Here is a 13,365-nt window from a genome sequence, read left to right on the forward strand (position 1 = left end):
AAGTGTCACGTGACAAGGTGATGCGGAAAACCCAATCTGAATTTCAGGATTCTTTAGATGTCTTATTTTTCAATGTGGACGCAAGTGTAGGTTTGGTATATGCATAGGCTGCTCTATAAGACTTTGGTCTGGTAGAAGGAGGGCAGTTACTCTGTTCCCGCTGAGGTGTAGCTGCTTAGAAGATTATACATTTCATTAGCATCACGTAGATTGATAGGATTTCCTCATTGATTGTTGCACCTGATCGATGAATTGACTTTCTTTCACTTTTCAGCTTCGACTTCAAGGTCTGCAACAGCTGATCCATATCAACAATCTCTGACGGAGGCCAAGAATTACCGGAAATGTGTCTATGGCCAGGGCGAGAAGAACGCGGTAAACTTCTTCCGCCATGTGCGCTCCCTTTAGCACCGCCACCATCAGACGCCGACTGTTTCAAAGTCAATCTCAGTTCACTGAGATAATCGTCCAACATGTGTTTAAAGTCACGTTCGTGCTGTCGTAATGCCATATCCATCTCTGCTTCAATGTAAGTTTTGAGACGATCATGGACCTCGGGGTAAGGGATGGAATAGGGCGCCACATCTCGAGGGTTATGATCATTTGACTCCAAGAGTTCCTTTACTTCGCGTTGCAGTGCATCAAGCTCAATACACATACCGTCCATACGCTGAGAGATCAATTCTGCATCGCAAGCAATATCATGAGTTACTAAAGAGCTCGCATATGGTTTCTCGTGCTGTCGCGTTGTGGGATCGGGAAGCCCCTCTGAAGTCAAAAGATGTTTGATCTGAGGTCTTCCTGTAAGTTTTTAGAATCCCACACATCAGCATTTTGCTTACAAACCTGTTTGTGAAGACTCTCTACCGTTGCCTCCAATCGATCAATGTTCTTCTTTGGTTCTAGCTCCAGTTCTTTGAATGAAACTTGATTCCGCTTCTTGAGACGCGGTCTAGGAGTGAACGATTGGGCAGGCAGCGGTGCACGGGCTGGCAACGATCCATTCTGACTTGAAAACGTCTTGTTTTTGTTCTCTAATGCGCTCCGCGTCGAAACAAGTCGTTGGTTCTCCACCTGGTGAATTATGCTTCCAACGTCAGAAGATAAATCTACGTTGAGCGTGGCGTCAAGCTGCTCCTGCCGAGAAGTTCAGTAGTCCGCAATTGAGGCGCACTGAAAATATCATACCCTTACCTCAAAGTCCCGTACTGACCTCCATAATGGGTGTAGGTCTTCATTCCCGAACATCTGTTTTCACCTTTCGACACGCTCTCGGCCAGATAGGCCACGAGTCTTACGTGACCAGCTGTTGGTATGACAACTATTCGGACATATCGGACAAAGAATCTGAGCTGGATAGTGAGATCTGTCGAGGAATTCCAGCAGCAAACAACCTGCCTACAACGCCTGTAACGCAACAATGACCCCTCCCAGAGTTGAGGATTATGTCGCGCGTCCTTTGGAAGTCATTTATGAGCTTATCGATCGTACGTAGGATGGAGCAATGGCCTTCTGTTGACGGAAAATCTCGGTTTAATATGTCTTCATATGTTTGTAGAGAGTAACATGACAGTGGACAACGTCCGGGATCAGTTTTCCAACGCTTTCCAAACAGATGCAGACTTGTCACGCATTCCCTCCTTGAATCACGCATCACTCAGCACACTTCCAGACCGCAGCCTGGTTCGTTTTCGTTGTATGGTCCAAGACAACTCGTTCAATGTTCAGGAGTACTTTACCGAAATAACGCTGCGAAACACGACCACGGGCGAAGAGGTCAAAGTATCAACCCTCTACTGTGACACAGTACAAGATCGGCCTGGATTTACTGTGGTGGAGGCTGATATGATGAACTTCTCTTCGAATAACGTCGCAGAGAAACAACCCGTGTTTTGCGTCTCGGTTCCTGGGGAAACTGATTGGGCAAAGGAGGGATTCCGAAGGATTGGGGAAGATGAAGATGATGTTTCGTCTGATATTGCCTCGTTGTCTCTCAACGATGCACCTACACATCTCGACGAAAAACTACGAGGCAAATTTCCAATCCCGCAGGACAAGTATGCGGTCGGAGCTATGGTGAAGACGTATGGCGAAGACCCACAATTTCATTTGAATGACGTATTGGATGTTGTTGGGGTTTTGGAAAAGGTAGATAATCCGTCGGACGACAGCCAAGCCGACGATATTGCGGTGGATGCCGCTACCGGAATGGAATTTGCACTGCCACCGGATGGTGCGGAGCAAGCATGCTTTAGCAGCATTCCGCGGATTCATGCAGTGTTTTTCCGAAATCTTGGGCGATCGCATATGAATCCTTCTGTTCGTAACCTGAGTCGGGCAAAAGAGCTAGCGTCAGATATGAACATCATCCTTCTGCGAACGCGGCTTCTGGAACACTTCTGCACTCAACTCTTTGGAGATCGTTTGGCTGCCGAATACCTATTGCTCCATTTGCTTTCAAAAATGTGAGTATATATCATGAACAGAAGGTGTGGTAGTTTCCCGATCCCTACCTTACTTATTCCTTCCCCAGTCATCACCGCGCAACAGACGACACACCCATTGGCTACTTGCCTATTAACATCTGCGGCTGTCCTTCAACCTCCACCCACCCGGATTTCACGTCAAGTATAGCACAGCTCGTCTCAAGTCTTGTACCACGATTCCACCGGATAGCGTTGACCTTAAAACACCTTAATGAAGAGACACATCTGGTACCTGCGCAAGGGCGTGACGGGGAGAAGGACGACATTGGTGTTAGTGCTGGAGAATTGCAATTGGCGGACGGAACATGTATACTTGTGGACGAAATGACGTTGGAAGATGGGATCCTGAAGGAACGAGGGGTGCGCAATGTCGCGCACCTTGGTGAAGTCATTCGAACGGCGAAACTGCCATACATCATTCGTTATGGAGAGATGAAGCGGAATGTGGATTACAATTTCTTGGTAATAAGCCAAGGACGATGCATGTTTGCGGTAGGTCTCGGGACAAGCTGCTTCCTGCGTAAAGGGAAATGTAATGCTGACCTCGTATATTTCATTAGATTGACTGCATCATCCCTCTTATCCCTACGACTGACGAATCCGTTGACACTCCCCTCCCAGACGATCTCAAAAATGATGCGCGGATATTCCTTGGCCTCTTCCCTGAGGAAGACTATCAAGTTCCTAGTGACATGGTGGAGCTTATCGGACGGCAATATGCAGAACAACGGGCAGCGGATTTTGAGGCTGGTCGACCCGTGACGACCAATTTGGATCTTAGCCGGCGATTGGAAGTTGCACGATTGGTGACAAAAAGCTTTGGGAGAAGCAGTTTGGATGTAGAATGCTGGGACCATGCCGGAATGTTGGAGAGCGAGAGGATGGCGCGTGTGAGAAAGTTGCCTGAGCGCGGAAGTGTGCGGCAACCGCAGTCAGGGTTGAGTGTCGGACGCTAGGGAGCAGCAATATAATTAAAATACGAGAACCAATTGCTTCCCCCACAACAGACCTGCTACAGTTTCTACAAGTATTACAATATTAAAAAAACAATTTCCCATACGCAGCTACAGACGAACCCCATCAAGTATCCTTGCACAAACCGCTTTATACTGAGATTACAGTCAGCATGTGTGAGAACCTCGACATTAAACTAAACAAAGACTCACCTGCCAGGAATCTCCCGTGATCCTCCTAAACTGAATTCCATGTAGACCCAACCACGGGATTTTCACAATGAAAATTTCCATTCGCAACATTTGCGAACTCGTCCCAGTCTGCAGGGAAGAAAGGGATGTTCGTCTTAATCCGTTGGATTGTATTCGCACCGGTGCAGGCGGTTTGGGTAAGGGTACCGGTTTTGGCGCAGCAACCATATCGCGTTGGTGATGACGCTCCGAGTTTTGCGCCTCATTCCTGTCGCCAGAGGACATATCAAGGCTTCGTCTCAACGATGCCAAACTCATGAAGCTATATCGCCGTTTCGATGCCTTTCCAGTAACATCGTCCGTGTTCCTCGTCGCCTTTGATATGTCGGGTATAAACTCACAATCAAACCCGCCATAGTATTCAACGAAAAAGATCTTTTCCTGATGAAGGACTTGAAGTAGATCCTGGCGAATGGTGGAAGGAGATTTTGTGGACGAGTTCACGACAGACAGCAATCCTTTTAGGGAAACGGTCCTCACAAACTCGTCAGCTCGTCCAGGTCGTCCCGAGAGTGTGCCGACGTTCGACACGCGAGGGTCATCCAGTGTGCCGATGGATGATGATCGGTTGGTGGCCAAGGATGTGAGCATGGATTGATGGGACGTAGATGGTGTGGCTTGTACTCCAGAGTGTACAGGAGAAGCGGTGGATTGTGGTAATGGAGTTCGCGAGATTGTCGTGCTGAAGCGCCGCATCATATTTGTCAACGAACGGCGTGGAGATGGTTCGCTCCTTGATGATACGTCTTCGGACATCCGCGCGGATGATTGAGAAGTCTTGCGATTGGTGGGATTTTCCCATCGTGCAGCGTCTGAACCCGCCGCTTCCCGCGTTCTGTTTTCCGCGCTTGCCATGTGTCTTTCGGCAGATGAAGCGGCGCGACAGGTGAGGGGAGGGTCCTGAGACAATGATGTCGTAACGACCGGTTTGGGACGTGTGGGTGGTCGAATTGCCGCTTCCCAACTCTCTCGATGCATTTTCTCTTTGACCAAATGATAAATGCTCAACATCGGCTCACTTGGTAGAGGTGATTCACTTGGATTTCGGCCCCGGCGAACGTCCCGCTTTTTGATGTGACGGTCCAGAGTAGAACATATAGTTTCCTCTGTTCCAAAATCGAAGCCTCTCATACGTTTCACCACTTCAATATCAGGTGCCTCCAGCCGCGGTCTTGATGGAAGATAGCTGTTGGGAGGGCCATCATAGCCTCTTGTTATCCATGGGTGGGATCGAAGTTCGGCCATTGATGCCCGTCTGTCTGCCTGGACTACCAGCAATCTCGAAATCAAATGCCTGCATTCTGTTCATATTGGAAAGTTTAGAGAGTCGCGCACTGGTAGTCAAAACATTTACGGAACGCTGACCATCAGAGAGATCGGGCGGGTAGTCGACAGCCCCAGCTTTTATTTTTGCGTGCAACATGGGCATACTAGCATCATCAAATGGCACCTTGCCACAAACAAGCACGTACAATATTACCCCCTAATGAAGTGACCCAACATAAGATTAATAGAGTGATGTAGATTCATTCCCGTTTGTGCTCACCAGGCTCCATATATCAACTTCAGGGCCAATGTAGGCCTTGGCACTAAGCAATTCCGGTGCAGCAAAATACAAGCTTCCGCAAAATGTTTGCAACTGCGATGTGGGGGAATACAGATTTGACAAGCCGAAATCTAGAGGAGGCGTAAGACTCAGAGCGAAGCCAGTTCCAAGTAAGTGTCTCCTTACGTACCAATCAGCTTGATGGATCCATCTTTGTCAATCAGCACATTCTCTATTTTCAAATCCTGCAATGAACAATTCGGTCAGTTAAAAAAACAGGTCGGCGCATGGCAGGATATTCTACATACTCTGTGTACGATCGAGTTTCGATGGCAATAATCTAAGAGACCAGGTTAAAAGTTCAGAACATCTTATCGAATGGCCATGGTTTCACATGTCATGTCACACACCAATGGCAGATACGATCTGTCGAATATATCTCCGGGCCTGCTTTTCCTTCAGTTTCCCATGAGATATGATGTAATCCAGCATCTGCCCACCATTGACATACTGACAATCGGAATTGAAGTTGAATTGGTTACCACTTGTTCAAATTTGTACAGGCAACGAATCCTACCTCCAGAAACATATAGTAGTTTTCGTCCTGCAAAACTACTTCGTAAAGTCGCACGATATGAGGATGATGAAGAAGGAGCATTATGGCCGCTTCACGGATGATTCGAGCCTCTTTTGTGTCTTCGACCTCTCTCTGACCGTCACCGGTGTCCGCTCTGATGACTGGGAGATTTCGAATGGACGTGGTTGGCCCAATGACCACAGCTTCGCTAAGCGGTGTTGTTCCGGATGGCCGAGGAATGATTTTGCATGCACGCTAGGAGAATAGGAGGAATTAGCTCTCGCATCCTAGGGTCCTTGCTACGTTCCTCGACAGCCGGTCCAAAGATACCTTTTCCCCTGTGACCATGTGAACGGCCAGTTTGACTTTACCCATACTTCCTTGTCCCAGTGTCTTTGACAGTCTGTAAGGACCAACAATCTTCCTAGACGGACGTGGGTTCGGAGTGGTAGGTCGCGCATTTGCTCCCTTCTCTCCACATGACCTTTGCACATTCACCGTTCCTCCATTGCCCACACTTCCAGGAAAGTCGATTGAGTCGCTGGACCCGTATGTATCATCCTCACTCGATCTCTCACTTGCGATGCCCCGCTTCCGGGAGTTGCTCTTTGAAGCAGTGTCCTTGTTTTCAGTCCGTGCGACGTCCTTTGATTTTCTCCTTTTTGACAGAGAAAGCTTTGGCATTACGTTGCGATAGTATCGAACGCTTGCCCCGAGTCCTGGGCCCTGCTCTGCAGAGTAATATTTCCTTGGAGTTTATGAAGCAAAAGTTATTCTCTTGAATGTTTGTTCCCGAAAACAGTTGTCGAATTTGGACCGTTTGGGAAGATAAGCTTTACACAACGTGGCGATAATAATAAGGGGTGCAAGCAGGAAAGCAAGGGGTGAGTACGTCTGTGTGCTTGTCAGGGAGGTAAGGGACAAACTACGCAATGAGGGCGGGCGATGCGAGAGCGCAATGGCGATTCGGAGGAGTGAAAATGGTCCCCCAAAACTTTACGCAGTTATTTTGCGATAACTGGCGGAAACCAGCTGCGTGGGGCTTTTGTGCGTGACATGGGCGAAACGCGTTTGCTCCGCGAACGATGGACTTTTTCTTTACCAACGGACTTTGAACTTGCAACCAGAAGCAGAACAGCTCGCCCACAAAGTAGTTTTGCTTTGTCTCGTTCGGCGAGCATTTGGTTGTTTGAACGGGCAGGGAGAAATAACAGTGTCAAGCGATGAGAATCAAGGCCCACAAACTTGTCGAGTTATTCTGCACAATGAAAAAGCACGGCGATCGTCGACCAAATTCCTAAGAACAACAGAATGCAACGTAACAAAGGATGTTACCGGGATACCAAAGACGGTACTGCCCAAATGCAATTCCATACGTTCCATTCTCCTCGGCAGATCAAATATGCACAAGTATCAGCTGCAAGGGATCTGAGATGGTTGATGAAAGTGCCTAATTTGATGTTGTGCCAGTGGAATTGGCATATGCACATGGGCATGGATCCGCTTTGCCTAGCCTCTTTGGGACAATGTGATGCATCCTACTGTTGTTGGTCCACATTGGGACGCTGTTTGATAAATGGCATGTCACTTGCATGGCAAAAAGTAGGCGGGAATCCAAAGACAGTAAAGTTCCTCGTCATGGCGGGAGAGGGGCAACAAGCCGAGCCTTTAAGAGTCTACCATGATTGCCCCTTGCACGAGGCGACAAGCCGTACATGCACCTAAAGGACTTGCGTGTGCATCCTGTGTGCACAATTGCGAGGACCATGTGCTGATAATGGGATTCTGCCATCTTTGGGACGTCGTCGCGTTGCAATGAACACGTTGGTGTGGTCAAGAAGCAATAAAAGTCCCGCGCAGGGTTCTTGGACTCGCCGTCGTCGTCCTCTCAGGTCATCGTCGTCGTCCCGTCAGGAGGGTGAAACGGAGGCAACGGAGCTCAGACTTTGCGGGCCGTCCAAATACCCGACGCGCTTGAGGGTCTTTCTGGGGGGGCATTTCCATTTGGACATTCCATTGCTGCTTTTTGCTACGAACGCCTCATAGAACTTGACAACGATGGCATCTTCAGCTCTTCCCGAGACCTTTCGCAAATATGTTGTTCACCAATTGAGCACCGACTTTGTGAAGGCTACAAAGTTGGAGGTGGTCAAGGTACGTGGCTCTTGTCATTTATGTTGCCGAGACCAAGATCACCGACTCAACAATGCTTTCCTTTAGACCGCCGACGCCCTCGCGACTCTTGGACCACACGACGTGGCCATTCGTCACCGTTACTGGGCCATCAATGCCTCAGATATCAATTATACCGCTGGTCGTTACGATCCCACCAAAAAGCCGTATGTTTCTGCCGAGGTCAAGTGTTTACGTACTGTAATATCTCACCATTGTATCTTGATTATAGTCCATTTGACACTGGATTCGAAGCCGTGGGAGAGGTGGTTGCAGTGGGATCAGCTGTCAAGAGGCTCCGCGTGGGGCAGGCCGCCGCCGTCATGTAAGTTACTGATGTCGCTCCAATCATGGCCATGCTATTAAATGTCAGCTCCATAAACTTGCAGGACCTACGGTGCGTTTACGGAACTTCAAATTATTGATGAGCGAGCGGTTATCCCTGTGCCCGTGAGTCAGCGTAAAGAAGGGAATATCTTAAAGAATGGTGTATGAATTTGATGTTCTACACTAGGCTGTACGCTCCGAAGTTCTTCCTCTCCTTGTGTCCGGATTGACCTCCTACCTGGCACTTAAGGAATGTGGACACATGACAAGCGGCGAAACTGTACTGGTAACGGCTGCTGCTGGTGGTGCAGGTCAAATTGCCGTGCAACTTGCAAAGCAAGCGGGCAACCACGTAATAGGGACGTGCTCCAGTGACGAGAAAGCTGCTGTGCTCAAGGTTGGTCTGATGCCTCCACGCATGTGTATACTCCTTGTTGAGCACAGCATTCTAGAAATTGGGATGCGATCGAGTGATCAACTATAAAACTGAGAATGTGAAGAAGGTCCTCAAGAGCGAGTATCCGAAAGGCATTGACATCATCTTTGAGTCTGTCGGCGGAAAAATGCTTCAGGATTGTGTGAGCTGGTAAGTGCGCGCAGAGCATGACAAGTTTGAAGTGTTATGCTTAAATATAGAATCCTAGCTTGGCAGTGAAAGGTCGTTTGATCATCATCGGCGCCATTTCGAATTACAATGATGATGGGTCAGAACATGCGGCTCCTGCTGATACTAATTGATTTTGAGTTAACCAGATTCGCTACATGAATAGAGCGAAGGCTACTGGATTTGGCTCCGACGCCGTTTCCACTGTTGCATTGCTGAATCGTTCTGCCACGGTTACCGGTTTCTTCCTGCCTCAATACGCCCAGGGGTATGCCAGTGCATTGAAAGATATGTTTGACATGGTGGCTAAGGGTAAGTGGATAGTGCATGCTTTAAATGTCGGAAGACTTTAAGTACTCAAGTCGCATTCAAATTGGCAGGCAAACTTCAGGCATTGGTCGAGATGTCAGACTTTGAGGGTGTAAGTATCAGGCGTCGGAGCGATGCTGGTTTATATTCTTGATAAAGTCTCAATTCTTACTCCTCTTTGGCACTGTTAGTTGACGTCCATTCCACGCGCCATTGCCTACCTTCATGTAAGTGAACAAGCCTTTACCAAAATATTCTCCATTGCTCTTAGTTCTCACATTCCTTTGCATCAACAGGAGGGCAAAAATATCGGGAAAGTGGTCGTTCCATTCCAAGCTAAACGTAACTCAAAGCTGTAAATATCAATGTAGACGCCTTTTAGGTCTCGTCTAGCATAGTCCTATAGGAGATAGCTTGTACTCACAGAAACGTGTGGGTCGTGTCGCTGCGTGAATACTCGTCAAAAGCCTCATCCCTCGTCCCCGTTCCTTTTGCCTTACTTTGGCCAATGATTGCTCACACCAGTAGGCTCTTACATCAATGAAAAACGTCCCCAAAAGACAGACGTCTCCGAGAAAGAGCCATTCTTTGGCAATCCAACTAACACGTGACCCCAGATGGAGACCAGCTTTCGATGGACGACACAATCTTCATTTCCGTTCACGCACTTACACCGGAATGACTTCGAAGGCCCCCGAGAACCGTACGAACGGTACTCCGCCGAATATAAAAGAACTCATATTTTTGGGAACAGGTGTGGACAGAGAATGCATACTGTGGATGGCGGATATCACTGTGACCCGCGAAACTTACTTCTCCAACAGGCACTTCCGGCAACGTTCCAAACATATATTGCTTGACGAAGGATGTACCCGATTGCAAAGTCTGCATAGCGGCAATGGATGTCAAACCATCCGATGGGCCAAAAATAAATGGCGTCATCTCGCCGACACCAATATTCAATAAAAACAAACGGCGGACCACGAGCGCGGTAGTACGATATATGCATTCAGACGGGCGAATGAGGTTAGATATTGCAATTGCCTAGCGGTACTGCTTTGGACACGTGCAGACCAGCTGCTTGACGGATCGGTCATGTCTTCACGTTTGCAGAACGATCTTGATAGACTGTGGGAAGAACTTTTACGAATCCGCCCTCACCTGGTTCGTTCACTATCGCCTTCGCCGGATCGACGCTGTCCTTCTAACCCACGGCCATGCGGATGCAATGCTCGGGATGGACGATCTCCGCCAGTGGACAATTGGTGGTGCAGCTTTTAGCGTTCAAGATCATATCGACGTTTACTGCAATGAACAAACTATGAGTGTTGTTCAGGGCGCGTTTCCGTACTTGGTTGATAAAGGCAAAGCTACAGGAGGCGGGGACGTGCCAAGTCTCAACTTTCGTATAATGGAAACGACGTCGGAAGGGTACAAACGATTTATGATTGAAGAGTTGGAAGTCATTCCGGTGGAAGTGGACCACGGAAAGTATTCGGATGGACAACCGTTCAAATGTCTTGGATTCCGGTTTGGGGATGTTACATATGTTAGCGATGCTAGCGGGCTACCTCCTCATGCAAAAGAACTGATACGGGGGAGCAAAGTGTTAGTCATGGATTCTCTGCATTGTGAGTATCTGGATTTATTTCATGGACTGATTGCGGCAATATGACGCTTATATGTTATCAATAGACGGCTCCCATGCATCGCACTTTTCGATCCCCGAAGCGGTAGAACAATGCGCTTCACTAATCAAACCGGGCGGCCGAGTCTTTTTAACTGGCTTTTCACATCGAGTTGACCATGACACCCTGGCAGAGGAGCTCAGACAGAACGAGGATTTGAAAAAGGCAGGGGTGAAGGCAGAACCTGCGTACGATGGTCTAAAGGTGGTGATATGACAGTTCCCTAGGGTTGGCGCTTTGATAAGTGCGTCCCCTCGCAAATGTAGAATAGAGTGTCTTTTTAAAGATGTGGATATTGGCAGTTTCACCTCTCGGTTGAATTTTATATGGTTAATGAAAGATTCTTTCTCGGTACGCACACCTCTCGATATCCAAACATATATGCATAATCAAAAGAAAAAAAATACCAACAGGCTATCTACTTTAAAGAATGAGCGACCTGCGCTCAAAGCCTTCTTGCATGACGGCCAATAGGGTTGTACCATGGCGTCGTTCCCTCCTTGCATTCAGCGCATCCCGGACGATAACTACAACAGCAATCAAACAGAAAACCACATGCGACACAAACATGATAAAAAAGGGTGCCCCCGAAGTCCACTGATCGAACAGATACCCACCCAATCGAGTGTTGATCAAGATTCCCACGGCTCCAAAGAAACTGGATACTCCTGCTACACTTCCCCGGATCTGCCGTGGAACATAGGCCGCGGTGACCAGTGAAAGGGACCCGACAACCATGCCGATCTCCGCGAACCCTATTACGCACATTGCGACATACATTCCGCTTGAGGTCGGGTTTGTGCTGAGAAAGGTCGATAAATAGCTTGCGAGGCCAATGCATCCCGCTCCCAGGAGAGGAAGGGGGCGATAGCACCGATCTGAAAGCCAGCCTGAAATAATTACAGCTTAACACAAGGTTTTGTCCCACGTCATTTGACTGACTGCTTACTGTTCGCTTACCAAAAAGGGGAGCGCCAATCAAAGCAAAAGTTTGGGCAATCCCGGCAAGTATAGATGCTTGCCTATAAGCTTCCCGACAGTTTTCTTTAACATCTGGATTGTCAACGTCTTGATTGGGACACAGACCCGATTCAATGTAATACTTGTAGATCCATCTGTAACAAATATAATCATTAATTGGTAGAGGTATTATCTGCGCAAGCCAGTATATGACGCTCTTGTCCGAGGGTTGACTGACAAGCTCGTTCATTCGCATGTTCCTTACTCACAGTGGCAGAAATAAAGTAAGTATTATGGTGTCACCCCTGGCTAGGAAACTTCCTGCGTAACCCTAATGCAACTCGTCAGCAAACAGTGCGCTGCAGTCAATGCACGCACAGGGAACAAACCAGCAGAATTCTAGGGTCCTTGGAAGCCAAAATACCTTCCCATGCAATCTCCTTTATGCTCTTCCTCCGGGTAACTTCAAGTTGGGCTCCATCAGATGCATCGGTTGCGGGCAATATGGAGCTGGTACTGTTTTCTGTCCCAGTATCGATGGATGCTTTCCGACCGGTGGTGGCATCTGGTGCTTTCAATAGGCTTTCTTTACTTTGAAGGCATATCCACAACACACAAGCAAATGCAGCCGACAGTCCGGCAGCTATCCAAAACGTGACTCGAAGGCCCTCTGCCCCGTCCCCAAACTTGGCCGGCAAGCGTAACAGGAGGAATACCGCAATCAAAGCGCCGCACCCTGATACCAATCCAACCAGACCTGAGGTCTTTCCTCGATCCTGAAACATCACGTATATATATCCTTCAGCACTATCGTAAATGATCTCGCGTTATAAAAAACACATACGTCATCACTCGCATAGTCCGACAACACTGCCGTCATCATCGAACTCGCCGCTCCTCCGCCCAAAGCAAATACTAAGCGAAAGAGCAGCAGTTGAGGATAGAGATTCTTGGCATATGTGAAAAGCGCCAATCCCAGGGCCATAATGGCAAAGCCCAGTCCATATACAGCTCGTCGTCCGATGCGATCTGATGCTATACCCCAGATCCAGACAGCAAATATGGATACAAGCTCATCATAGAAAGTCAGTGATCCGGAAGCATTTCCAAGCTCCTCTGAAGGGATCAACAAAACTTGGCCCAATACAAAACCCTGCAGAAGTTCTTGCTTTATATGACGCAGAATAGGATAAATGGCTTCATCTGTCAGTACCTGCGAGGAATTGATGAACACAAATAAGCAAATTCCCAGAGCGGCAGCCAATAAGTAGACGCTGAAGTTGACATAAGAAACGGAAGGATTCAGAGTAAATGTCCACAGGAAACGCCTCGTCTCAGGCGTAGGGCGACATTCGGGCCCTGGTGTGTCATTTTGAGAAACATCAACGATTTGAACACCGCCAACTTCAGGTCCTTCAGTCATCCTGGACTTTGTCCTTGTTGAAGGCGGTGAAGCGATACGAATCCTTGGTCGCCCGCCAGATTGTTAAA

At 48.2% G+C, this 13,365-nt stretch overlaps 6 protein-coding genes across 6 annotated transcripts; 3 read left to right on the top strand and 3 right to left on the bottom strand.

The window, feature by feature from the left end:
- Positions 1-22: 22 nt before the first annotated feature.
- Positions 23-1,251, bottom strand: SPPG_04730 (uncharacterized protein). The gene is made up of 4 exons (XM_016752962.1): positions 1,195-1,251; positions 847-1,137; positions 241-790; positions 23-171 (listed from the first exon to the last, which is right to left on the bottom strand). The coding sequence occupies exons 1-4, from the start codon at positions 1,246-1,248 to the stop codon at positions 44-46; spliced, it is 1,023 nt and encodes a 340-aa protein (XP_016608446.1). The 5' UTR covers positions 1,249-1,251; the 3' UTR covers positions 23-43.
- Positions 1,252-1,362: 111 nt separating this feature from the next.
- On the top strand, positions 1,363-3,542 carry SPPG_04731 (uncharacterized protein). Its single transcript, XM_016752963.1, has 4 exons — positions 1,363-1,487; positions 1,559-2,465; positions 2,534-2,978; positions 3,047-3,542. Exons 1-4 carry the CDS (start codon positions 1,421-1,423, stop codon positions 3,440-3,442), a joined length of 1,815 nt encoding a protein of 604 aa, XP_016608447.1. The 5' UTR covers positions 1,363-1,420; the 3' UTR covers positions 3,443-3,542.
- Positions 3,187-6,898, bottom strand: SPPG_04732 (CAMK/CAMKL/KIN1 protein kinase). The gene is made up of 9 exons (XM_016752964.1): positions 6,145-6,898; positions 5,815-6,069; positions 5,648-5,747; positions 5,546-5,577; positions 5,428-5,482; positions 5,238-5,368; positions 5,057-5,174; positions 3,653-4,992; positions 3,187-3,595 (listed from the first exon to the last, which is right to left on the bottom strand). The coding sequence occupies exons 1-9, from the start codon at positions 6,496-6,498 to the stop codon at positions 3,551-3,553; spliced, it is 2,430 nt and encodes an 809-aa protein (XP_016608448.1). The 5' UTR covers positions 6,499-6,898; the 3' UTR covers positions 3,187-3,550.
- An 860-nt stretch (positions 6,899-7,758) lies between these two features.
- On the top strand, positions 7,759-9,698 carry SPPG_04733 (uncharacterized protein). The gene is made up of 11 exons (XM_016752965.1): positions 7,759-7,968; positions 8,035-8,153; positions 8,219-8,311; positions 8,376-8,436; positions 8,501-8,710; positions 8,766-8,899; positions 8,958-9,017; positions 9,084-9,229; positions 9,298-9,338; positions 9,418-9,453; positions 9,523-9,698. Exons 1-11 carry the CDS (start codon positions 7,873-7,875, stop codon positions 9,583-9,585), a joined length of 1,059 nt encoding a protein of 352 aa, XP_016608449.1. The 5' UTR covers positions 7,759-7,872; the 3' UTR covers positions 9,586-9,698.
- A 134-nt stretch (positions 9,699-9,832) lies between these two features.
- On the top strand, positions 9,833-11,319 carry SPPG_04734 (uncharacterized protein). Its single transcript, XM_016752966.1, has 4 exons — positions 9,833-9,980; positions 10,051-10,252; positions 10,340-10,857; positions 10,922-11,319. Exons 1-4 carry the CDS (start codon positions 9,905-9,907, stop codon positions 11,128-11,130), a joined length of 1,005 nt encoding a protein of 334 aa, XP_016608450.1. The 5' UTR covers positions 9,833-9,904; the 3' UTR covers positions 11,131-11,319.
- On the bottom strand, positions 11,203-13,354 carry SPPG_04735 (uncharacterized protein). The gene is made up of 5 exons (XM_016752967.1): positions 12,719-13,354; positions 12,264-12,650; positions 12,144-12,205; positions 11,875-12,029; positions 11,203-11,804 (listed from the first exon to the last, which is right to left on the bottom strand). Exons 1-5 carry the CDS (start codon positions 13,295-13,297, stop codon positions 11,338-11,340), a joined length of 1,650 nt encoding a protein of 549 aa, XP_016608451.1. The 5' UTR covers positions 13,298-13,354; the 3' UTR covers positions 11,203-11,337.
- Between the last annotated feature and the right edge of the window lie 11 nt (positions 13,355-13,365).

Source organism: Spizellomyces punctatus (assembly GCF_000182565.1).
Source record: "Spizellomyces punctatus DAOM BR117 chromosome Unknown supercont1.7, whole genome shotgun sequence".
NCBI classification, from domain to species: domain Eukaryota; kingdom Fungi; phylum Chytridiomycota; class Chytridiomycetes; order Spizellomycetales; family Spizellomycetaceae; genus Spizellomyces; species Spizellomyces punctatus.

Excerpts from the sequence above, each read along its gene's own strand:
- SPPG_04735 (XM_016752967.1), bottom strand. The coding sequence starts at position 13,297 with ATGACTGAAGGACCTGAAGTTGGCGGTGTTCAAATCGTTGATGTTTCT. Across the intron at positions 12,030-12,143 it reads CTTACTTTATTTCTGCCACT|ATGGATCTACAAGTATTACA; the intron begins GTGAGTAAGGAA and ends TATTTGTTACAG. Across the intron at positions 11,805-11,874 it reads GATTGGCGCTCCCCTTTTTG|GCTGGCTTTCAGATCGGTGC; the intron begins GTAAGCGAACAG and ends TAATTATTTCAG.
- SPPG_04733 (XM_016752965.1), top strand. The coding sequence starts at position 7,873 with ATGGCATCTTCAGCTCTTCCCGAGACCTTTCGCAAATATGTTGTTCAC. Across the intron at positions 9,018-9,083 it reads TCGAATTACAATGATGATGG|AGCGAAGGCTACTGGATTTG; the intron begins GTCAGAACATGC and ends CTACATGAATAG. Across the intron at positions 9,339-9,417 it reads AGATGTCAGACTTTGAGGGT|TTGACGTCCATTCCACGCGC; the intron begins GTAAGTATCAGG and ends TGGCACTGTTAG.
- SPPG_04731 (XM_016752963.1), top strand. The coding sequence starts at position 1,421 with ATGACCCCTCCCAGAGTTGAGGATTATGTCGCGCGTCCTTTGGAAGTC. Across the intron at positions 2,466-2,533 it reads CTCCATTTGCTTTCAAAAAT|TCATCACCGCGCAACAGACG; the intron begins GTGAGTATATAT and ends TTCCTTCCCCAG. Across the intron at positions 2,979-3,046 it reads AAGGACGATGCATGTTTGCG|ATTGACTGCATCATCCCTCT; the intron begins GTAGGTCTCGGG and ends ATATTTCATTAG.
- SPPG_04732 (XM_016752964.1), bottom strand. The coding sequence starts at position 6,498 with ATGCCAAAGCTTTCTCTGTCAAAAAGGAGAAAATCAAAGGACGTCGCA. Across the intron at positions 5,175-5,237 it reads AAGTTGATATATGGAGCCTG|GGGGTAATATTGTACGTGCT; the intron begins GTGAGCACAAAC and ends TCACTTCATTAG. Across the intron at positions 3,596-3,652 it reads TCACGGGAGATTCCTGGCAG|TATAAAGCGGTTTGTGCAAG; the intron begins GTGAGTCTTTGT and ends CTGTAATCTCAG.
- SPPG_04734 (XM_016752966.1), top strand. The coding sequence starts at position 9,905 with ATGACTTCGAAGGCCCCCGAGAACCGTACGAACGGTACTCCGCCGAAT. Across the intron at positions 9,981-10,050 it reads ACTCATATTTTTGGGAACAG|GCACTTCCGGCAACGTTCCA; the intron begins GTGTGGACAGAG and ends CTTCTCCAACAG. Across the intron at positions 10,253-10,339 it reads CATTCAGACGGGCGAATGAG|AACGATCTTGATAGACTGTG; the intron begins GTTAGATATTGC and ends TCACGTTTGCAG.
- SPPG_04730 (XM_016752962.1), bottom strand. The coding sequence starts at position 1,248 with ATGTTCGGGAATGAAGACCTACACCCATTATGGAGGTCAGTACGGGAC. Across the intron at positions 1,138-1,194 it reads GGTCAGTACGGGACTTTGAG|GAGCAGCTTGACGCCACGCT; the intron begins GTAAGGGTATGA and ends ACTTCTCGGCAG. Across the intron at positions 791-846 it reads TAGAGAGTCTTCACAAACAG|ATCAAACATCTTTTGACTTC; the intron begins GTTTGTAAGCAA and ends GGAAGACCTCAG.